Below are 24,792 nucleotides of genomic sequence, written 5' to 3' on the forward strand. Positions count from 1 at the left end.
AGAGGGTTGCTTGTGGGATGGGGGTGGACTGGGCAACCCTGAGGGTCTTGTCTGGTATATGTCTTATGGTCCCAAGTCTCTTGCTTCAGCTGGTCACATGCAGGGGTCAGGAAGAGATGTTCCTCGCCAGTGTATTCTGGGTTCGGCGGAGTGTGTGTAAGGCGGGTAAGAAACAGAAAGGAAGCCCTGCTGGAGCTGCGAATGGGTTTGGCTGGTGTGGGGTTGCAATTGGCGTGTTACTAATGAACGGTGAAGCCTTGAGTTATGGAGCTCACTCGAAGTGAGTGCCAAGGAAACCCGCACACCGCCCCGCTGTGTATCCTGTATCTGCCACAGAAGGAGTGAAGAGAATCAAGAGAGCTGTCTGGGGTGACCTAAGGCCAGAACTGCAGGGGGCTCTGGGGTGGCAAAGGAATATTGACAAAACTGGGCTAGCAGGGAGCTGCTGGTCGGGATGAGGGGCATGAGATCGTTGTCTACAGTGAAATGGTTGTCCAATTCGGTTCCTAGTTTGATGTTTTTGCCTTCATCCCTCCACCTGCATGAGCAGCACAAACCTCTGTGCACTTGGCCTCTAACCCAGCCGCAGGGCTCTGTGCTTGTAGATTTCAACCATGCTTCGTACTTTGCTGTGAATATCACATTGCAGCTGCCAATGGGAGATGCTGCCAGGGATTTCTATGGAGCAGCAGATAGCCCAAAAGCCAGGGCTCCGACGGAGCCCCAACACGACCCTGACAGCAGCGACATGGAGGTGGAGGAGATGGGAGAATGGGAGGGCGAGGAGATGGATGTGGATTAGAACATCTCGGATTTGAGAAGTGCTGGGTGTGCATATGGCACCATACGATGCACCCACACGAGAGGGGCTTCCTCACCTCTCACTGTTTAGAGAGCTAGGCATCTCAGGGGTTCTCTTATATATATTTTATTATTCCTTTCTTCTTTGCACTTACACACTTTGAGCAGATTTAGGAATGAATAAATGTTCCGTTTCCAGTGGTGCCAACAGCTCTGGGATTCGGACACGATACGGGAACAGTAGGGTAACGTGCATCAAATCTCTTCAATCCAGACAGCGTGATCAGCATGGGCAGCAGGTGTCATGGGGCTGTGGGCACGGAGGTTGCAGTGCCCCGGGGCTGGGGTCTCGCCCCCCGACCTCTGCCATCCAGTGCTGGGGCTGTGGGCTGTGGTGAGGGTGCTTTGGGCTCCTGCGGGGGAGAGGTAGGTAGAAGGGGAGGGAGGCGGGCAGAAGGGGAGTGGCGGGACCTCAGGCACAAGGGGAAGGGCCAAGGGCTAGGCTTCCTGGGTGGCCAACTCACTGGCAGCCAGTGCTGATCGCAGAGTAGACAAATGATCGTCAGGCTTTGTGCTGACCAGGTCTAAGTCAGAGCAGCCTTGGGGCTGCTCTAATGTACATTCTGCTCCACATAGGCCCGGGTAAGCTGAGAATAGCTGTACTACAATGCCTTCTGGCCATGGGAAGCAGGGCAGTTGAGGCCTTTCCACCAGCCAGGGAAGCCTCTATCTGCAGGTATCCTCTGAGGGTATTGACCCTGTGACATTGCACTTCATAAGCTTTATAAAAATGTTTAAGTGTGAATACGATGTAACTGGAATATGCTTTATGCAAAAGGTCTCTATAAGTTTTGTAATGAGACCTTACAAATCTACTGAGTGTGTTCATCCTATTTGGATGAATGTGTCATTCTTGTATCTGAAATTAGGAATATGAGATATCACTCTGAGGTCCTACTGTAGTTATGCAAAGTGTGGGCCATTAATGGTGGCTTAGAATCTTGATGGCTCCCATTAGCTAGGACAACTGACTGTAGATGGCTCTGTTCACCTGCAAGCCTTCACCGCATATGTGCGGGCCAGTCCTGAAAGAATGGAGGGGGGCTCACAGGACATGTGAACATGTCACATGATACTTGAATCCGTCTTTAACCTGGTGCTTTTCCATTTAGAAGGAGGAGTGGAAACCCAGAGAGACCGTGAGAGGATTCCCGCCTTGTGCCAAAGATATCAAAGGGAGTGGAACAGAACAAAGGGGGCTGCCAGTCATAAGAAATCCCCGAGTTACCACCTGAGCTGGAACAAGGCTGTACCAGGGGAAAGGATTGGGCCCAGACTGGAGGGAGTCCAGTCTGGGAAAGAAGCTTATTGGAACATCTCTCAGGGTGAGATTTATCAGTATTCCGTTTCTTAATGTATTAGGCTTAGACTTACGTGTTTTGTTTTATTTTTCCTGGTAACTTATTTGTTCTGTCTGTTATTACTTGAAACCATTTAAATCCTACTTTTTATATTTAATGAAATCACTTTTGTTTATTAATTAACCCAGAGTAAGTGATTAATACCTGGGGGAGCAAACAGCTGGGCATCTCTCCCTATCAGTGTTATAGAGGGTGGACAATTTGAGTTTACCCTGTATAAACTTTATACAGAGTAAAACGGATTTATTTGGGGTTTGGATCCCATTGGGAGCTAGTTGCTGGAGACAGGTGACCTGTTGAGCAGTTTTGGGTTAAAGTCTGCAGCGTTGGGGGTGTGGCCCAGACCTGGGTCTGTGTTTGCAGCTGGCAAGCATGTCTGGCTCAACAAGGCAGGGTTCTGGAGTCCCAAGCTGGAAGGGAAAATGGGCTCAGAGGCAAATTCAGCACGTCAGGTGACAGGGCATTGCAGGTGTTCTCCTCACCCTGGTCGAATGCCTTGTGTGGGTTGTACCTGGGGGGTGCAGGGGTGGAATGAGCCGGGGACGTCTGCCCGTTTGAGTGATCCATAGCAGGCATACGAGGCACTTTTGGGGGAGCCTTGTCCAGGCCTGCCATGGGTCAGCTCTCTCAAACCACCACCCCTGGCAGCGCAAGCCTGACCTTCCAGCCCCCTGCAGGCCTCGCTCTCTGTGTACAGGTTAGCGATCGACACTCCCAAAACCTCTGAGCGTCCCTCGGGAGTGCTCAGCCCGTTCCCCGGAGCACATGCAGAACTGTGACTCTAATCCCACAGGCGCGGTCCACAGCAGCTTGTAAGATTCAATTCAGGCCAACCACTCTATTGAGAACACAGCAATTAGATATACAGAAAACAGGAATGAGTTTATTATCAAAGAACAGAGATGCAAGCGAGAGTGAATAAATACTGGTAACACCCATTGTTTCATGTTCTGTGTGTATATAAATCTCCCCATTGTATTTTCCACTGAATGCATCCGATGAAGTGAGCTGGAGCTCACGAAAGCTTATGCTCAAATAAATTGGTTAGTCTCTAAGGTGCCACAAGTCCTCCTTTTCTTTTTGCAAATACTGGAAAGTAATGGTAACATAGGATTTTGTTTTCTAACACTTTCTAGAGCCGGGGTTCTCACAAATTTTTGGCAGCCTCAGAATGAGGCTCTGACAATACTTAACTAACTGTAGGAAAAACAAACAAATAAATTACATGTGCATATTTACATAGGGATTTTTTGCATACTCAATTATAAATATAAGGTACAGTTATGTCTTATCTTTACTGGACCTAAACACAGAACAAACCAGTGCTTTGCACAGTCTTGTCTTTTTTGTTGTTCTTTTGCTTTTTTGGTCAAAGGTGGACGGCTGTACAACAATTCTGAACTAAATTTAAAAATGCTTTACATAATAGAAAGGATAATGACTAATAACGAAAGAATGTATCTGCCAATATGTCCAAAGTTTCTTTCACACAAAAAAAACCATAGTCAACATAGCCCAGTAATAATAATGATAACAGTAACAACAAAATCTGAGCCGTTGCTGTTGTCTTTTCAGCTTGGTTTTTGCATCATTTAACAGCTTGCGCCTCTGAAGCTCACCGTAGTAATTTGGTTCAACTTCCCTTGCAGAAGTGCTGAAGGGACGTTGCATGACATACATTTCAATTTGATGAATTTCTCTCTCACACTGCAACTTGTTCAGAAATGGAATCAGATGGCTTCGGAAACACAGGAAACTGCCTTTCCCCCTGGTGCTGAAGTGTTTCTTTTTCTTTCTATGTTTTGCTTTTCTTAGCAGAAGGTCCCAGAGGAGCCACCTGCTGTCACATTCAAGGTCATTTTCTGGCACTAGATTACCTGAAATACTTTCTGATACCCAGTCACATTTATAACTCTTTCACCTCTCCCCCCCCAGCCCCATGAACAATCGCAACCTGCCCAAACACCATGCAGTGAGATGGCCCATAGCCACTTACAGAGCTACAATAACAGGAGATGTAAACACAGTGGTTAGAGGTCTATAAAATCATGAGTAGTGCAGAGAAAGTGACTAAGGAAAAGCTATTTACTTGTTCCCATAACACAAGAATTAGGGGCCACCAAATGAAATTAATGGGCACCTGGTTTAAAACAAATAAAAGGAAGTTCTTCTTCACACAGCGCACAGTCAACCTCTGGAACTCCTTGCCTGAGGAGGTTGTGAAGGCTAGGACTATAACAGGGTTTAAAAGAGAACTGGATAAACTCATGGAAGTTAAGTCCATGAATGGCTATTAGCTAGGATGGGTAAGGAATGGTGTCCCTAGCCTCTGTTTGTCAGAGGGTGGAGATGGATGGCGGGAGACAGATCACTTGATCATTGCCTGTTAGGTTCACTCCCTCTGGGGCACCTGGCGTTGGCCGCTGTTGGCAGACAGGATACTGGGCTGGATGGACCTTTGCTCTGACCCAGTATGGCCGTTCTTATGTTCTTAGCCAAAGAATACACTTTGTGACTTGAAAGAAAACCACACCTATGTAGCTCAGCTCTGCCGGCATGGTACTATTTAAAAGGGAGCACGCATGAGGATTTATGGCATTTAGAAGACACCTTTAATACTTAACATCTGAGCGATTGTTGGGGCACTTTGGAGGCTCTTGTGGCTGCAAAACAATCAGCTGCTGGCTGCATTTGAGAAATGCTGTTGTGGAGTCTAAATGAACAAGGCCTTCCCTTAGCCACATGCTGGGGAAATGAGGTAAGACTCCTTCTCATGAGATCACTCCCTCTCAGCTGCAGAGAAAAGCTTGACAACGTAACCCTGAGTTTAAAAGGTTCAAAAGCAGATGGCACATACGGAGTTTAAACGAGACACACTTATTGCTTGAGGGCCCCACTGCCTGATTTTGAGATCTTGGCTTGTTCAAGTAGGTGTGAGTTGTATAAGTGTCACTTCTAGGAGTCTCATTTTGAGCCCCTTTCGAGTGCGGTCTCTTTTCCCATCTGTCAAGGTTTCTTCCCCACTTTGAACTCTAAGGTACAAATGTGGGGACCTGCATGAAAACCTCCTAAGCTTACTTTACCAGCTTAGGTTAAAACTTCCCCAAGGTACAAACTATTTGACCCTTGGACTTCCACTGCCACCACCAAACGTTTAACCGGCTTTCTGGGAAAGTGTTGTTTGGAAACGTCTTTCCCCCCAAAATCCTCCCCAAAACCTTGCACCCCACTTCCTGGGGAACGTTTGGTAAAAATCCTCACCAATTTGCATAGGTGACCACAGACCCAAGCCCTTGGATCTTAGAACAATGACAAAAGCATTCAGTTCTTGAAAAGAAACATTTTAATAGAAGAAACAGTAAAAAGAAAAGGATCACCTCTGTAAGATCAGGACGGTAAATACCTTACAGGGTAATTAGATTCAAAACATAGAGAATCCCTCTAGGCAAAACCTTAGGTTACAAAAAGACACACGGACAGGAATATTCATTCTATTCAGCTCAACATATTTTATCAGCCATTTAAAGAAATCATAAGCTAACGCATATCTAGCTAGATTACTTACTAAGTTCTAAGACTCCATTCCTGTTCTGTCCCTGGCAAAAGCCTCACCCAGACAGACACAGACCCCTTTGATGTTCTCCCTCTTTCCAGCTTTTGAAAATATCTTGTCTCCTCATTGGTCATTTTGGTCAGGTGCCAGCGAGGTTATCCTAGCTTCTTAACCCTTTACAGGTGAAAGGATTTTTCCTCTGGCCAGGAGGGATTTTAAAGGTGTGTACCCTTCCCTTTATATTTATGACACCATCACATACATCTCAGGTTTGCTACAGATCCACCGTCTTCCCATGTAGCACCGTGAGCTGCTGACCCCTTTCTCGTCGTTCAGATACGCACAGTCACCTCCTCCTCTTAAGTGAAACCTGCCACACAGAAGCCAGGGAGCTGCAGTCAGGCAGAGGCTGGGCATTTCACACCAGTCCCAGCCAGGGGAGCCGTTCTCCACAGTGCAGGCCTGAGTGTGGAGCAGCTACTCTCCCAGCCCCTCAGGAGCAGAGCTCAGGACAGCAGGGGCTTTGCAGAACCGCTGACTGTTCCTGACCCTCTATGCTGAGCAGCCCACAGGGGTGCTGAAGAATGGACAGTCCCCAGCAGGACAGAGAGAATTTGTTAGACTGATTGTCAAAAGGGACCGGCCCTCTAACAAGAGGGGCAGACCATCACCAGAACCAGACGACTGAGCAGGAAAAGCGGGGGACAGGAAGGATCTCGCCTCCTTGAAACACATGGAGCAGAACCAAGATGACACTGAAAGAAGAAATTGCATTCAGGGGTTTCCTTCTCCGTTGATCTATAACTCTTGAGCTTTCCATTGGGCATGGGGGAAAAAGAGAGTGTTGAAGAAGTTCCTTTGTGAAAGCATGTGTTCCTTGTTTGTAACCCTCACATAAGTCTCCCAGAGTTCATCTGGTGTGGAGGGTGGAGCTCTAGGGACAACATGCCTCTCGGGAGATTTGGGAGGGTTCAGCACTGGTTTTGGATCCTACAGCAGCTGATCTGCAGGGTCCCACATCCTAAGGAGCATACCAGACAGGGAGTCTGTACCCCAGGAGAATGCCACAGAGGCTCGAACTCAGGACAGTGTCTGGTAGCTCTTCAGACCCAGTGAGGCTGGAAGCAGGTGGGATCCAAAGGTTGGGTCCAATACAGCAGAATGGGGACTGTCCATTGGGGAGCCCTGACCCAGCGCCAAAAGAGCCTGATTTTTCAAAGTACTGAAGTAACCCAGACCAGAGAAGTGGGGGGGGGGTCTCCATCCCCCTCTAATGGCTGGCCTGCAAAAGAGCTTTATCAACCGGGGGGGAGTTTCAGTTAAAGAAGTGGATTCTTTCGCTCCTATGGCAGAGGCTCATGCTTCTACTGCTGAAGTCCCAGGGTTCAAGCAGCGCTGGTTTTGTGATCACACTTGGAGCCCACTGAAACCCATCGCGGGGTGTTGGGCAGCCATCACTACTGTACCCCGTTCCCGTGGGAGCCCCAGGCGTCCAGCACCTGTGAACCGCAGGCTCCTTTAACATCGGTGCCTTGTTGCGGATTCAGAGGCCTCACCAGCCAAGTCACTCAAACCTGCCGGCTGTAATCCCCAGCGGGACCTGCACCTGCCATGCAGTGCTCGGCATGCTGCCCTCTCTAGCAGCCACTGTTAACCTGAGCTCCCTGCTGCCTCCTTTCCCCAGGGGGGGTCAGACACCCCAGGGACCTTGCTGAAGAGGGCTGGGGGAGAACAGCGAGTGTCCCAGCTGAAATCCCAGCGCGCTGCGAGGGCATCTCTGGCTATGGCGGGCTCTGTCTCCGGCCCAGCATCGTGCTGCGGGGAGGAGCCGAGAGTTCAGGGACACGCCGGCTCCCATCGGTCTCCGATACACGCAGGACGCGAACGGACCAGGGTCGTGTCTGGTGGTTTCACTAGCACTGAATGGTGGATCTACCTGAGCTCAAACCGCTCAGACACCAGAATCCCCAAGCCCAGGGAATTAGTCCAGAGGGGTGAGAGAGACTCACAGGTGGTTGAATTTGGTGCCATTGGCCCATTTCCAGGGCTGACCCTGCTCCCTCCAGAGGCCGATCCAGTGGTCATAGACACCCTTATGGCGCAGCAGGAACGCCTTAAAGAAAGCTGAGGGACAGCAGGTATCAGCCCCACCTCCCATGCTCCCCCCCACCGCCCCTCCAGGGCTCTGTGCTGCAGAGAATCCCAGTCACATATTGAAGGGTGCTCAGTTTATTTTCAGGGGGGATTTTCCCCTCCCTCTTGCAAAGCACAAGATCTCCCGGGCAGTCTTAACCCTCCCACCGCACACAGCAGCCCTACCCCAGTGCTCCCAGTCACCCACACCCCAAGTCCCCCTGAGCTGGGGGCAGCTGTTGGGTCTGAGCTCTCTGCAGAGACGTCTCTTCTCACAGAGCAGCCACCGCTCACCCCAGCAAGGGAGGAGGAGGGAGGGAGGCAAGCTGAAGTGGGAGGGGTCAATGTGAAAGGATCCCCTCCTCCCCCGCCTCCTCAGTTGCCTGCTCCTTTCCCATCCCCACAACAGGAGCACTTGCTGGGTTCTCAGTCCCACTCCAGCAGCCAGCAGGCCAGGAGATGCTTGAGCCAGCCCTGCCCTAGACAGAAGCTGTCTCCCTATTTGGGGAGGGGGGCAGCGGAGAATGGGCAATCCCTGTGATCACACACAGATAGTAGGGCCCTGGGCCCAGCCAGGGCTGGCGTTCAGCGGCTGGAAGTTCATTCACTCCGGCCTCCCAGCACGGGAGGGCTCACAGCTGCTCCTCACCCCACGGGGCAGAGCCCAGGTCCTGCTGCAGCAGCCATCCCTGTGCCCAGATTAGTGTCTGGCAACTCGAGAGTCTCTCACCGTTTCCTGCTCACTGTCGATCCCAGCCAGGGAGGCACCCGGGGCAGAGCAGCGGCTTCGGCTGTCGGTCCAGCTCCCTTCCGTCTCTGAGAAATAGTAGCATTTCCCTCGGTATCCCATCCAGCCGTCCGGGCACGAGGGGCTCGCAGGGGGGCACAGATCAGCTGATGAAAGCTGAGAGGTCAGCGCTGAGAATGAGACAGTCACATGGAGGGTAAGAATTGCAACGAGAATTGGGCATTTGACTGGTACAAAAATTGGTCAACTGACCAGTCAAATCTGTCAAAGAGTGGTCAGATATTTTAAAATACCAATTTATCAGAATTGGTTACCTCCCGCCAGGAAGAAAAAAGAGCAAGACGTCATTGTCTCCAGTAGGTTTAGCTTTTGATAGATATGGATCTACCTAATTTTTTAAAAAATGTACTTCACTGAGTTATTTTAGCTCAGAAAAAAAAGGCAAAACAATGAAACCAAGTTCTGGAAAACACCAGTGAGGCTCCAAGACGCAATCCGAAAGGCAGGCTGCCTCCTACCCCCAGGGCTCTCGCTGGAGCATTTGACTGCGGCCAAACAGGCAGTCAATTGACCGGCTTGCCAAGCCCATTGGGACCCCCAGCTGGGGCTGGTCCACTGCAATCAGATGCAGGGGGACGGAGACGTTTGTCACTGTAAATTTGCCTGGCAAGAAGGATTCCAGGGACACTCCCAGCCTGGGAGGGACTGACACAGCTCAGAGCATTTCACCCCAGGCACAAGATCGACAGCTGGACGTTCAACCTAGCAACAAACAGCAGGTGAACAACTGAGAAGAATGTGGGAACTTTCACTCAGGGACATGAAAGCCACAAGGGGGCGCCAGAAACCACAGCCACGGGAAGTGACCTGTTGCACTGTGGGCCAGGAATGATGGAACTTAATTCACCTCCTACCTGCAGACTTTTCTCTCCCCAAACACAGCAGCAAGAAAGGCACTTTCTGGAAGCCCTCATGGCAGTGTAACACTTTCAGAGCCATGAAAGAGCAGCAGTGGGGTCACCCATAAGTGACACCAAAGAGGATTTGAAAGGCCTGTCTAGTTGAGAGGAGTTGGACTCAAACCCCTCCAGATGTTTTCGAGCACGTCACTTTTGTTTGCACCACAGTAACTCGGTAGCTGGTTTTCAAGCCTTCCCATGTGGCTGGCGCTTAGCGAGGAACAGACACTCTAAGTTGGGAAGAGTTAGGAAACGTGGCAGCGGTGATCAGAAAGCGAGCATGTGTTCACCTCACTCACAAGGCATGTCTGACCCTGTAGATTTCACTGTCCAGTGCACGGTAGCCCACACCCCTGCCCTACTGAACTGAGCAGAGAAGTCAGTGACTAACAGTTGATGGCACAGGCTGTCTCCACCATCCATCTCCAGCTCAGATGCCACATGTTCTGCAGAGCTCCCTGCACCTGCAGGTGTGTAACCAACCTTAAGCTCACAGAATCCCACCTTACACAGCGAGAACCAATGCTGCCCATTGCAACAGCCTGCCATTACAGCAGGGAGCTGGGATTCAGGGCGCATCTGTATCCGAGCAATCTGCACCAGTATAATCACAGTGTTGCAGTGACATCCGGGCAAGCACCTCCTGGAGATGCGCTGGAGCAGTGCGGCTCGCTCTGGTGACTTCCTGCAGCAAACTGCACCAAGGCAAGCTCCTTTGTGCACCAGTGCAGTGCGCCTGCTTTAGCGGTTTGCACCAATTCAACTACACGGACGTCATGACATCGGCACAGAGGATTCCTAATGCAGACGGACCTGGATTCAATCCCCTCTGCCAGCTGCTAAACCCTCCTGGGGCCCAGTGATCAGATCCCAGGGCAATAGAGAAATCCCACCCCCGACATTCCCCAGCACGCCCTGCCCCAGACAACGGGGGGATACAACAGGGTTCATGTTCACCGCAAACAGACGCCCTCTGCATGAGCACACGCTGTCTGGGCAGCCCGGGGGAGTGAATGGTGCTAAGGGACCCTTCCTGGCCAAGCTTAGCGATTGGGGGGTTTCCACACTGCGCTGGTGGAGGGGTCTTGACTTAATTCTATGGCTCATTTCAATAACACGGCAGCACCTGCCGCCCGGCCACAGGCATGACCTGAAGATCCAGGAAGGCCAAGCTGGTAACCTCAGAGTAACACAGGGAAGGCAAAGGGCTCAGGGTTGCACTGCATCCTGTCCCACTGGACACCCTGGTCAGGGACTGCTTCATGGCGCGTGGCAAAGGTGACTTGGGTCCAAAGTGCTCAGAGATGGGCTGGGGGGGCTAATGTCAGTCAGATCGTCCTGACACAGAGAGTGCCCAGGTGCAGGGGTCTGGGAGGAAGATCCCCCAGGAATCCTCTGCCCCAGGGGCAGAAGCCGGACAGGCCGGGAGGAGAGAGTGAGTGTGGCAGGTCACGGGAGAATGGGATGCGCGGAGATCGTAGATGGAGGGGAAGGGAGCGGGGCGGAAGCTGGGAACTCACCTGCCAGAGCAATGATGGCAGCAATCAACGCAGACCATACAACTATCACTGCAACCACAACTCTACAGGTTGGACTTTTCTTGCAGTTCCAAGGAGGGTCTGAAACAGAAAGACCCGTCAGGCAGGGCTGGGAGGACACGTCTCACTGACAGCACCGGGGCTGGAGCTGCCCTGGAACATGCACCGTTCTTGTCTAGTTTTTGTAAAGCTCTCCAACACCACTTTCTACAAACCATTACCCTCTGATCCCACTGAGGGTTTCCAAAAGTTAGTGCCTGTCTCACCCACCGCAACCTGCAAGGTCTCATGCCAGCAAAGGGAAGCTGCTCCCAGATCTGGAGCTGCATTCGCATGTCCTGAGGGCTGTCCTGCACCATGGTCACCACGGGCAGGTAGGTCATCAACCTCCATCTCTGTCCCAGCTGCAGGATGGCCTCTGGTTCCTGCTCCCTCAGGCACCTGGAGATACTGAAAAAGGGGTGGGGTTGTCAGAGCAGGAGAACACCCCATGAGGTTAAGAAATGGCAGTGAGAGCCTTTTCCCTCCCTGGGAGATTATGGTGTCCCTCTGTGGGGACTCCCTTCCTGGCAGATGCTAGTGAGCTATTGAAAGAGCTCAGCCTGTTTAGATTATAAAAAAGATTGGGTGGTGACATCATAGAAGTGTTGAAGTGACTTCATGGAGAGAAAATATTGGGTATTAAAGGGCTCATTAATCTATCAGAGAAAAGCATAACAAGACCCAGTGGCTGGAAACTCAAAAGAGACCAATTCGTATTAGAAAGAGGGCACACATATTCAACAGTGAGGACGAATCACCAAAGGAAGAAACTAGAAAGGGAAGTGGTGGGAATTCCCCACCTCTTGATGTCTTCTAATGAAGACTAGATGCCTTTCTGGAACGTGTGTAGTCAAAAATTAGCTCCTATGCTCTACAGAAAGCATGTGATATGCAGGGGGTCAGATGACACGCTCTAATGGTCTCTTCTGTCCATAAAGTCTGCTAATTGATGAAAAATGAGCCTAGCATGGGGAGAAGCCTCTGATGTTTTACTGTGTTCGGCTTGAGCCCACAATGAACGCTCATTGAGAGGGGTGATCCAGGGGAAGCAGCTCAAACATCCAATGTGGCTGGACAGGGGCAGGACATCAGCACTGCAGGGGAGGGGTGGGTGTGGCAGTGACATCACAAGGGCCTTTGGCAGGACCTCAGCCTATTGGACAAAGGTGGTAGGGAGGCGATGACCTCACAGAGAGATCTTGACATCAGCCAGGCAGGACAGGGGTGCAGGACAGGGGCCACCTCGGAGATCCCTGTGGCTTTGCTTCAGCACGTCTCCTTCTCGAGGTCTCTCCTAGAGGACTGAGAGAGCATTCACTTTCACATTCGTGAGCGCAAGGAGGACCCTCTTCGGAGTTTTCTCCTTTTCTTTTAGTGGTTTTGCTCGAAAACAGACGTCCCTGTATAGAAGGTAAGAGCCTCGGAGAGGTTTGGAACCTGTTCAGTCTGATCCATCAGGTGTCGGCTGATTTTTAGGAATGGAAAACACTAGATTGCGGGGGCAGCATTTTATTTCCGACCTAAGACTTTGTCCCTTAGAATTACTGGGGACATTGGGGTTTCTCCTTTTTGTTTTCCCTTTTCCTGTCTCTCCCTCCTTTCTCGTCTTCTCTTGCATCTTTGTCCTTTTCCCCTGCTTTCCTTTCACCACCAGGACCTGTCTGTGCGTGTGGAGTTGGGGACGGAGGGGGGGAGGGGGGGTTGCACTCCAACTCTCATTGCGGGAGGCCCTCCCAAAGACATGTGGCTGGAATAGTGCTCTAAGAGTGACTCCCTCCGGTGGTGACCCGGGACATCTGGTGAGAACTCTCAGCTTTCTGCTTCTCAGAGTCTCAATGCTGATTGGGGGAGTTTGGGGCTATTGTGAGGGAGGAGGCTCAGGTCCTTGTGACCCTCTTTTAAGACCAAGGAAATAGGGCGTAACCAAACATGTATTTGATTGCTCTTGCCGCTTTTCTCCATTCATTGTCTTGGAGTAATTCACGATTCTCTCTCTAATGGGCTAGTTCTTCTAAAATACTTACTAAAGAATTAGGTTTTAATAAAGCCAAATGCAACCCCATACCTCCAGTAACAAAGGAGTCAGGCGGCACCCTACAGAATTGGGGACAATCCGCTGGAAAGCAGTGACCCTGAAAAGGATTTTGGGGTCATAGTGGACAAGCTGTTCAACATGAGCTGTCAATGTGAAACTGTGTTAAAAAAGGTTAAAGCCATTCTTGGCTGGATAGAGTAGTGAGGATGGAAAGGGAAGTGAAAGAGCATTGGTGAGACTGATGTTGGAATGTTGAATCCAGTTCTTGTGTCCACATTTTGAATATTATGTTAAAACAATTGGAGAGGGTGCAGAAAAGATTCATAACTGAGTGATGGGGATGATGCCCTATTATGAGACATTGAAAAAGCTCAATCTGCTTAGTATATACAAGAGAAGAATGAGAAGTGAGTTGCTTGACTTCATGGAGAGAAAATGTTGAGTAAAAAAGGGCTCTTTTATGTCTCAGAGAAAGGCATGCCAAAACCCCATGGATGGAAGCAGAAATCAGAAAAAGGATAATGACAATAAGACCCAGATTTGTAAGAGGGTGGTGTTAGGGGGCTTATTCCTTCACCCACTTACTTCCCTGGTCCTTCTCACATGAACAGAGAGCAACAATACCCGAAGTCCAAAGGGGCAAACAATTCGATGTTTATTGGGGTGAACTTCCAGCAAGCATGATTCCAGTTTCCTTCCTTAGTATCCTCCTTCCCAGCTCTGACACCACAGAGCCTTACACCTATGTCCCTGTTCCGATTCCTGCCCTTAGCCAAGCATGATTCCAACTTCCTTACTCCCATTCCCTGTTCCCATTTCCCCCTTTAGCAAAACATGATTCCAATTTTCTTACCCCCATTCCCTGTTCCCATCTCCCCCTTTAGCAAAACATGATTCCAATTTTCTTACCCCCATTCCCTGTTCCCATCTCACACACCCACATGCCCACCCCCACCCACACCCCCACCCCCCTTTCTTACCCCCATTCCCTGTTCCCATCTCACACACCCACATGCCCACCCCCACCCACACCCCCACCCCCCATTGACTACAGATTATATAGTAAAACTTGAGTTCTGCTTAGCTATACCTTAACCAATCATTTTCCTGAAATTTAACTAACCAATCCTAACATATTGTAACATGATTATGTAACCAATTATATCCCACCACCTCAATTAGTTTACACCTAGCAAAATTAATTATACAGCAGACAGGAACAATCACAGAACCAGACAGAGATTATACAGACAAACAACAGCAAAGTGGGAACTATAATGACAAAACAATACAGAAGTGAGGATTTCACATCCCAGCTATTGATAAGTGAGTTCTTGCCAGACAGGATGCTATCAAACTAAGTTTCCTTTCACATTTTCTAGGCACTTCCCTTTCTCTGGAGGTGATAGGAATACAATCCTGTCCTGATACTGCCTAACAGCCCAATAGCACCTTATTTCAATGTGACTAGTTTGGAATGTGAGGATGTGACCGTTCGCTTCCCAGCTTATGGCTGCCTCTGCTGCTTAGCCAAAGGCCTTAGCCTAAGAACAGGGCCTCAGACTGTCACAGTAAGAGAAGGCCCTTACACCAGCAGACAGTGATTTTGATTCTTTCTTTTATACCTCTATCACTAGCCAAGTGATAAGAATACACCTAAATTCTTAGAGTATAGGCCTTTACAGACAGGCCTGAATATCTATATCCTAACAGGTGGTTTGTCATTGGCACAAAGTACCAAGAGAAATGATGGCTTCTCCATCTCTTGATCTCTTCGAATAAAGACTAGATGCCTTTCTGGAAAATGTTTGAGTAAAAGAAAAGCCCAGCTCTTCTGACATACAGGAGGCCTTAGGATACGCAGGGGATCAGATTAAATGCTCGAATGGTTCCTTCTGGCCATAAAGTCAACTAACTTGTGAAAACCTAATTGCGGCCTGGGGAAGAACTTCTGTGTTCTACTATGTAGTCGGTGTCACCCCACAAGAAAGTGACATTGAGTGGGGTGATCCAGGGGAAGCGGCTGAAACATCCAATGTCGCTGGACAGGGGCAGGACATCAGCACTGCAGGGGAGTGGTGGGTGTGGCAGTGACATCACAAGAGCCTTTGGCAGGACCTCAGCCTATTGGACAAAGGTGGTGGGGAGGCGATGACCTCACAGAGAGAACTTGACATCAGCCAGGCAGGACAGGGGTGCAGGACAGGGGCAAGCTCGGAGATCCCTGTGGCTTTGCTTCAGCACGTCTCCTTCTCGAGGTCTCTCCTGGAGGACTGAGAGAGCATTCACTTGCACGTACGTGAGCGCAAGGAGGACCCTCTTTGGAGTTTTCTCCTTTTCTTTTAGTGGATTTGCTCGAAAACAGACGTCCCTGTATAGAAGGTAAGAGCCTCGGAGAGGTTTGGAACCTGTTCAGTCTGATCCATCAGGTGCTGGCTGATTTTTAGGAAAGGAAAACATTAGATTGTGGGGGCAGTAATTTATTTCCGACCTAGGATTTTGTCCCTTAGAATTACTGGGGACATTGGGGTTTCTCCTTTTTGTTTTCCCTTTTCCTCTGTCCCTCCTACCTTTCTCTTCTTGCTTCCTTTGTCCTTTTCCTCTGCTCTCCTCCCACCACCAGGAGCTCTGTGTGTGGAGCGGGGTCCGGGGGGGTTGTGGGAGGCCCTCACAGAGAGGTGAGACTGGACTAGTGCTCCGAGAGTGATCCCCTCGGTGGTGACCGGGGCCATTCTTTGGGCTATTTAATGAGAACCCTTAGCCTCCCACCCCTCAAAGTCTCAACCTTGATTGGCTGAGGAGGGGGCTATTGACAGGGAGGAAACTCTGGTCTTTGTTGTTCTCTTTTATGACCAAGCAAATAAGTCGCAATCAGTTACACGTTTGACCAATGTGGATGCTGCTCTCCATTCATTGTCTCGGAGCAGTTCATGATCCTCTCGAACATTCCAGTTCTTCTGAAATAATTGCTGAATAATTACTATGAACAATTGTTGGTCTGTAGCTCATTTGAGAGCAATTCTGCTACTGACTGGCTGCATCAGCTAAGACAAGTCCCTGCTCCTTTCTCAGCCTTCGTTTCTCCTTCTGTCAAGAATGAATAACAATCCTCTCCCACTTACGTCACCATGGGTGGATGCTGGGGATCCACTGAACAGTGTCACTCGGAGCAGTGCAGACTAGGGGGTGTCCTATCACACTGAGCCATATCAGATTATAACCTAATATTCAATTTGATTTGTATTTTATTGTTTTGAAATTGTGAAAAGCAGCAACTACTTAGCTCAGAGTGAAGCATCTCATCCAATTTTCTAGAGCATAGTGTCTCCCCTTTGTGTATGACGAGACAGTTGAATGCACTGTGACGGACAGGAGATGCTCTTGTTTTGCAAACAGATATTTTTGCAAAGAATTTTCATCCTACTTGTTATGATTTCAAGAAACAAAGTGGTTTCGTTTGAATGGATTTTCTGACAGAAAAAGGTTTCCATGAAAATGTTCACCCCTTATTTCCTGGGCCTTATCCCTGCCTCTGGGGGGTTGTTGTCTGTTAGTTAGAACAGGAATCAGGACAGTTGTCTTCTCTTTCTGGCTCCGTCACCGCTTCGCTGTGTGACACCTTGGGTAGGTCCAATGGGAACAGGGTCAATTCTCTAACTCCAGGCAGCAGGAAGCCTGGGTGAGATAAGGGATGTTAAGGCCATCTGCGAAGGAGAAAGGGATGTTTCCAGGTGTTGAATGTCAAGAACTCTAAACTTTGCTAAAATGGATAGTCTCGAGAAACAAGAACTAGTTGGGGCCAAACTTTAACCATTGTCTTCTATAAAGCCCATTCAGGAATGTGAGTCCCAGAGAGCCATAGAGAGGGGGAGCAACTTGCCCAAAGTCCCACAGATCAAGAGGCAGCAATGGAAACAGGAGTGACACTCTCTCTCAAAGGCAGGGGGACCAGACATTAGGGCCTGGTTGCAATTGCCAGCTGTGGGAGGGAGTGTGCGGCAGTGGTGAGTGAAGGGGTCCATCCATGGCTCTGACACTCGGTGTGACCCTGTGGTCGCAGCTGAGGCCCGTTTGCCGTCAGTAGGGTTGGGGTCCCATGGCTACAGCCCAGTGGGTTTGGGAGGCTCCAGGAAGGTGAGTAAAGTGCTGGGATGTCAGGATCCCGGAGGCGCTGTCACCTCCGCCCTAGGGCCGTGTTCTGCACCCCCTGCTGCTGGCTGAGTTTCTCCGTCCCTTGGCAATCAGACAGACTCTTGTTTTCACAGCCAGTCGATCGCCCTCGTGTCATCACCCTGCCTGCTGGCTGGGCAGGGTAACTCCTGAGGTCACCACCCTCTCCAGCCTGCCTTGGGCTTGGAGAGTGAGGAGGAGGGTGAGGGACGTCTGCTGACCCTGAACATCCGCCATCCATTGTACCATCACTGAGAGCACGTGAGTGGCATTCGGGTTCCTCGGTGTCTTCCCCTCTCTGTCTGGGGGAGAGACTATCTCCAAAGGGGGATTTCATTTGCAAACAGCCCCCAAGAGCCCCTCACTCTTAGGCCAGGCAGGGGCTTCTCCAGAGCCGTCTCCAGTGTGTTTGGAAAGGTTCCAGCAATGGGGCTTCCCAGCCCTTCCCCTCCCAGCCCTTCCCTCCCAACCCTTCCCCAGGCTGAGAGTCTCTGAGGTGAGCCAGACCCTGTGAGCTGCTGAGCCTGGAAATCAATGGGGAATGAGGAGGGCTCTGTGCTTCCTGTGCCGAGGGCCTTTGTGACTTTGATGTGAGGAATGATTTCCCAGGAGAAGTCCGGACTCCTGGCTTCTGTTCCTTCTCTAGCCTGGGTGGGAGAGTGGCCTGGGACGACAGGAGGGGACTGCTTCTCCAGAGTAACCGATGGTCTTTGGGACTGACCTCATTGCTGGAAAAGGATGAGACTTCCTGGCTATTGCAGCAGCAGGGATTACGAGGGGGAACGTTGGGAGCGGATCATGCAATGAACTCCTGCCCGTGTGTGTAGATGGCATTCCCTGCACTCCTGTGCGGGCAGAGGGGGCGGCTGTGGTTGGAGGAGGGAGGAGGAGGGACGGAAAAGGCCCAGGAGTGAAAGGCTGCCTTGAGCCCAGTCTCACCCCTGCTCCCCGCTCGGTTCCAGGATGGCCAGGCTCCTGCGGATGTTGCGGAGGAAGGCTCTGCAGGTGGCCCCAGAGCCTGAGGGAAGCAGCTGCCGTCTTCCCAAGGGGCAGAGCAACCCCTGCGTCCCTGCTGGCGGGGAAGCAGGTCCCATCCAGGCCAGACGGCGGAAGTGCCCGGCCTTCTGGAAAAGGACCCCGGCTCCCGGCGCAGGCGCCGAGCTGGGAGAGGCTCCGACCAGGCCCCAATGGAGCTGGCCCAGGCTGCGGTTTCGCAGACAGGACCCAGCCCAGGAGGGGCGCCGGGCAGGGTGGCTCTGGGGCTTGTTGTGTGGGCAGCAGCGGCCCCAGGAGCCCAGACCTCGTTCCCATCAGAAGGCATCGCCCTGCCCGGTCTCTGAGGACCTTCCAGCCCCTGCAGGCCAGGAGGGGGAAGGTCCCTGTCCCAGCACCGGCAGCTCAGCCTGGGACAGCGGCAGCACCTGGGCATCTGGCAGCAGCCAGGCCGATGGAGGCCACTGCTTTGTTCCAGGTGAGGAGCCGGGCTGGGCTCCGGGAGGGCTGAGGATGGGATGTGAACACCCTGGGCCCAGATGCTCTCCCAGGGATACGGGGGGGGGGGGTCCCAGCCCAGGTGTCTGGCCTGAGCCCCGCGAACCCCACGGACAGCAGCAGCCATCACACAGCTGCCCCTTCCGCACGGGGACCTGGGGGTGGGGGCATGAAGAGCTGCTGCCACTTTGGTCCTTGCTGCTCCAGGGCCGGGGGAATCGGCACCTCCCCTGGAGTCCTGGCCAGTGGAGGGGGGGTTCTTCTCTGGGCTTCTGCAGCTGTTGGGGGCTGAAGGCATCCCTGAGAGGGAGGTTTGGGGCCCCATCTGCCCTGGGTGCCTGAGGTGGGAAGGGGGGTCTTGAATCCTGCTCTGCCCACCACGCCCCTGTCCTTCCCTCCCTGGTGCAGGGACCCCCCTGGATTCGGAGCAGGAGGAAGGGGTGGACGTGGCCAAAGATGAAGCTGCTCTCAAGGTCATCCGAGAGCAGCTCCAGTGCAGAGATAAGGTACAAATGTTCCCCACTGGGCTGGAACCAAGATTGCCCTGCCCCTTCCCAGGATCCCCACCCCCTGCCGAGGGTCTTGTGCCTCCTGATCCACCACCCCCAATGGGACCCTTTTACATCCATGATGTGGGACCCCCAAGATGGGGGTGTCCCACAACAGCCAAAGTCATCTCCCCCGACAGGCACTGTCCCAGTTCCTGATCCTGCTTGTGTAGGAGTGGTGGGGGATTTGGACAATAGGTGGGTCCCCACAATCCCCCATTGAGGCCTGAGCCCTGGAGCTGGTGTGGGTGGGGCAGGAAGGTCCCTCATTAACAGGTTCTCTCTCGCTATACCCCACTCCCGGTGGGTACAGGATGAGGGGCAGCAGCTCCTGTTCCTTCAGGCCATCTACCCCGCATGTCTGGCTGCACGGGAGAGAGGGGAGGACACGCTGGAGCCGCGCTGCTGCAAGGCGGCTGTGGTGAAGAGGATCGTGGTGAGTGAGACACGCCATACGGCAGCTGGAGGGAGGGGGAGAATTGTGGGGCTGGGGGGCAGCTGAGAGTGGGGGACAAGGAATCTCATGGTCCCAGCTCAGTCGTCGGGATGGGGCTGAATGGGGGCAGTTTTGACAGGGAGGAGGAGAGAAGGGGATTGGGAGTGAGCTGGGCAGGAATCCGAGAAGGGGGACAAGTCGGATGGGCAGGAAGGAATTGGAGGAGCGGGAGGTGGTGGGGGATCCTGCTGGCCATGTGGGGCACTGGCTGTGTCATCTCCTCACTGGGAGGCGTCAGTCGGGCGTGAATCTCACACGCTCCTTTGTCTCTTTCACGTCTCACAGGAGCTCATCGAGGAGCTTCCCGATGACTCGTCACCCAGCGCCGTCCTCGCCCACTCCCTGGCTGCAGTGGGCTACCTCTGGTACTGAGACAGCCCCACCCCCCAACCCTGCCGGCTCCCCTCACCCCAGTGCTGCTCAGGCCCAAGGCTGGGAGTCACCATCACTGTCCCTCCCAAGTCACCTCCCAAGAGTGGCGCCTCTGGCAGAGATGGTGGGGTGGTGAGGGTCACTCTCTCCTGGCAGGGCTCTTCTTTTCACTCCCATAACATGACAGGGGCCTTGGGGAGGGGCTCATTCCCGGGCTCCGATACAGGAGGGGCAGCAGGCTCCAGGGAACAGCAGCTATTCCTGTCCTGCCACTGTCTGTCTGGGACACCTTGGCCTTGTCATTCCCTAGCGAAGTGCCTCAGTTTCCATTCTCGCCAGACTGTGCCTCTATCCCTGTGGCTTGGTGTCTGTCTTGGCGACAGTCCCACCCAGTACTGCACAGTCTAATACCAGCTCCTCTCTCTTGCCAGCACCATGAAACCTGCCCTGGAGCCAGCCCTAGAGACCCACCTCTTGCGAGCTGCCCTTCACTCCGTCTTCACCCTAGGCACGGAGAAGGACTCCACCGGCATCCAGGTACCTCCTCCTCCATCCTCCTCCTCTTCCAGAGTAGTCCTTGGTCCCTACTCCCTTGATTCGCTGGAGCTCCAGATTTAGGGGTGGGGTAGTGGAGATGGAACAAGCTGCAGGCTTGGATCCTTCCCTCCAGCAGGGAAGAGATTACCCCTCCCTGGGGGATTTTTCTTTCTTTCTTTCTTTCTTTCTTTCTTTCTTTCTTTCTTTCTTTCTTTCTTTCTTTCTTTCTTTCTTTCTTTCTTAAGCCGTGTTTGGCCCAGAAGCCCAGGTTCCATCCATAGCAACTTGGCTGTTTCATACTCTTCTGCCTACAAGGCCCTCTGCAGAGACCTGCTAAGCTCATGGATTAAAGGTCCAGGGGTCATCAATTCTTGCAAATTGCCTGCAGTGGGATGTGAAGGAGAGAGGCCAGGAGATGTGTTTGGGAGTCTCCCCAGTGCTTCCCAGAGACCCCTCTTCCCATCCTGTGGCAGGTGTAGGCCCAGGTTCCCTAACTCTGACCCATGCTTTGCAGACTCTGCAGAAAGTCATCGCAGAGGTCCTGGATGCCATGCTGGGGAACCTGCTGGCAGAGTCCCCAGACACAGACAGGCTCCACTTCATCTTGGAGGTGAGCCCCATTTCACCGTAACTCTTTGGGGGACTGGTAAGGAGAGACTGGAAGATCCATTTTCTACTCTGTCCTCCTAGCTGGGTCCCCAGTGGGCCGTCCTTGGTTGGTGGGTCAGTGCAATGTAGTGTCAGGTCCTTCCTTCTTGAGGAACAGAGGAAGGAGCTGGGACTCCAAGCCAGAGCTCTGCCTGGTTCTGCTGAGCACTAAGCACAGGGCTCCTGGCTGTCTTGGGGAGAGAGAGTCTGAAAATCCACCCTTCCCCCTCCCCTCCAACACACAGAGCCCATGAGATTAGGGAGCTACTTCTCAGAGAAGAGGCACATGCTCCTTCCTAGAGAAACAGGAGGGCCCCAGGGAATCAGCCCTTCCCTCTGATCTGCTCTGAAATTCCTGGGGGGATTGTGCTCTCAGTCACTCCCTACTTCCCCCCAAGGATTTGCATAGCAGGGAAGGGCCGAGGGTTCAGTCTTCTTTCTGGTGAACTGTTCAGGAATCAGGAATTCTGGGAGGATGGGACCAGCCCCTAGATTGTCCCAATCTAGAGAGATGCGGAGAAGTTGTGACCTGAAGGGTACAAGCTGCATCCTGGGGGAAAGAATCCCCTTCTAAAGCTCTGCCATCAAGGACTCAGCTATTTCCCCCTGCGCAGAATGTCTCAGGCCCCTGGGGCTGGAGGCGTGGGGGGCTCATTTGTAAAGCAGGAGCAGCTGGCCACTGAGTCTGACCTGCCTCCTTTCCCCACAGCATGTCAACCTCTGGGTCGTGTCCAGGGTGTCGCAGGAGCGAGCCAGGGCCATCAGGAGCAGCACAGCCCTGCTGAGATACACAGTCACTCTCCCTGAGTTTGACGTAAGTGAGCTCCGAGCCCAGCTTGCTGGCTCCAGGCGGAGGCGGGCTGGCTCCAGCGGGCTGCAGGATCTGCTGCTGCTGCCGGGGCTGTGGCTTAGGAGGGTTCTTCATGGGGAGGCAGAGTCAGAGCAGGACTGAGCTAGCTTGAGTCAAGTTCTTCTTGTCCTGGTTCAGTGTTGACCCTGGGCCTTTAAGGGGACCATGCTCCAGCCCCTGCTTGGCATCCCGGGCTCCCTTGGCAGCAGAGCAAATGAAGGTTCGATCTCAAGCTCCTCTCCCCCAGCATCTCCTGTAGAGGGGCTAAGGGGAAGGAGCCCTCTGGCCCAGGGCAGACAGGGAGCTGAGAGGAAAATGCTGATGGAGTCCCCTCTGCTCTCCCTTCCATTAGATCTCAGCCGAGTTCCCTCAGATGGGTCGCCATGTGGCCCAGCTGGCTCTATTTGTCAGCGATCCAGACAAGGACATCAGCCGGCAGGCCAGGGAGGGGACTTACCGGCTCTACCAACTGCTGCTCCAACAGAAGTGTAAGGAACCCAGCTGGGACACGGAACCCAATAGGGGACTGAGAGTGACCATATGTTGATAATGGGACCCTAGACCATTTCTCTCAGACTGACCCCAGCCGGAGGACAAGTCTCTCTCTGCCTCTGTTCTTCTCCATTCCACTGTGCAGCCACCAATGGGATTGGAAGGACACAGAAACTGCAACCAGAATGAGGAGAAAAGTCGCTCTCTCTCTCTCTCTCTCTTCCAGGTCTGACCATACATGACGTGGAGGATCTCTGGTGCTATGACTGGCACCAGGACAGAAGGCTCTTAGGCTACAAGAATACAGCCAGAGTGGGGGAGGTAAGGGCACTGTGCCAGGGCATGACACAGCTCAGGGAGTGTAGCTGGCTGGGTTCCCTGCAGTGGAGGCCTCCTGAAGACAGGAAAAGAGCCTGCTCCTTATTTCCAGCTCACAGTTCCTCATCCAGCAACCAGTGGGACACGCTGGTGCCAAAGGTCCCACACTGGGACTGGGCCAGGAGTCTCCTTGTTCTTGTCAGGCTGCAGGTTGGATTCCCCTTGAAGAAACCAAGGAGCTGCAGAGGCCATTCCCAGCGAGGAGAGAAATCACTAAGCTGCGGGGAAGAGACCTTTGGTCTGTCAGCTCCAACCCCCTCCTCCCCTCAACAACACACGCACACTCCTCTAGCCGCTGAGGTGCAGGAGATCTCTCTGCTGGAAGCAAGACAGAGTCCCCTGTCGTCTCTGTGCCCTGCACCGCAGAGTGGGCCTGCTCACACACATTAGAGATCCATTTCCAGCCCATCCTGGCCCCTGCCATAAATTGCCTTCCCGAAAGAGCCACTGGAGGCTTTGGTCCCTCAGCATCTGCGACCTTTTAAAAAAGGGGCTTCCATGAGCCCTGGGACCCTGAAAGCCTCCTGGGGAATGAACTGCCTTGGCCACAGCAGCTCTCTTCCCCGCCCTTTGGGGCACTAGACGCCATTGTACCGCCAGGACTTGGAGGCTGGCTCTGGGCAATCTACTCGAGCCTCATGTCCTCTTGGTTTTAGGTCTTTGAAAAATTCTTCTCCGTCGGGCAGAGAAGATCCTTCGTACAGACAGCATTGCTGGCCATCCACGACCCCCTGCTGCGTGTCAGCCAGGCTGGGCTGGTGCTGGTCTACTCCCTCCTCGGGGAAGCCCAGCAACTGATGGGGGACACGGTAAGCAGCTGCAATTGACTCAGAAGCTTGGGGTGGGACCCAGGGCCTCATTCCCATCCTCTCGCCATTTGCTGGCCTGGTAGCAAGGAGCCTAGTGGGGACTTCTGGCCTTCATGGACTTCTGTTCTTAGGATGTGGTGCTCTGCTATCACTCCTGGGAAGGACAGGAGAGTCCCCTAAGTGCCCTCTGGGAACCTTTCCTGCCCCACAGAGCTGCACCCATTTCCCCATGGCCTAGTGTCCATGTCACCCCAGCCACCATCGAGAGTTGCTCCCATCCCTGGCATCCTGGGAGGCCAAGGACTGACTGGTGATGGTGACTGACTGAGGCACATGGGTGTGGAAAGCTGGTCTTGCTGCTGGTAGGGCCTGACCCGCTCTCGAGAGATTGGGAGGATTCAGTCGTCAGGGGCTGCTGACCTGCCCCATTCACCAGGGCTGCCATCCTGTGGTTTCAGGTTTTGTCACTGGGGTGTCTTGGGGAAAGGTCTCAAGCTCTCCCCATTCCACTTCACTGCTGCCAGAATCCCTCCCACCCCCCGCCACCCTTCTAGAGCCCCCTCCCTGCCCTACCTGGGTGTGGATGGAGGTAGGGGTGGAAGAGAGGGTCCTCCGAACTTGAGCGGTGTCCCCAGGTGGGTTGGAGGTGGAACAGCTGTCACGGGCACTGATGGGGAAGTGGCAGGAGCTCACCCTACAAGGAGGGGGGTTGGCACTGAAGGTCACTAGAGAGGACAGCAAGCCTCCATCCTGGGGGTCAGGAGGGTGAAT

General features: G+C 52.7%; 1 protein-coding gene across 1 annotated transcript in view; it reads right to left on the reverse strand.

The window, feature by feature from the left end:
- Window positions 1-3,844: 3,844 nt before the first annotated feature.
- The window catches only part of LOC311530251 (C-type lectin domain family 2 member D-like), a gene marked incomplete at its 5' end in the record, with an annotated part of 45,474 nt that continues 24,526 nt past the window's right edge, over window positions 3,845-24,792 (reverse strand). The window contains 5 exons of the mRNA XM_084646715.1: window positions 3,845-5,225; window positions 6,031-6,145; window positions 7,785-7,888; window positions 8,639-8,826; window positions 11,136-11,234. Coding sequence (XP_084502841.1) covers window positions 5,187-5,225; window positions 6,031-6,145; window positions 7,785-7,888; window positions 8,639-8,826; window positions 11,136-11,234 — 545 coding nt within the window. The 3' untranslated portion in view covers window positions 3,845-5,186. The remainder of the gene's footprint in view (window positions 5,226-6,030; window positions 6,146-7,784; window positions 7,889-8,638; window positions 8,827-11,135; window positions 11,235-24,792) is intronic.

The sequence above is a fragment of the Lepidochelys olivacea genome (assembly GCF_965140295.1).
Source record: "Lepidochelys olivacea isolate rLepOli2 genome assembly, chromosome: 14".
Lineage (NCBI taxonomy): Eukaryota > Metazoa > Chordata > Testudines > Cheloniidae > Lepidochelys > Lepidochelys olivacea.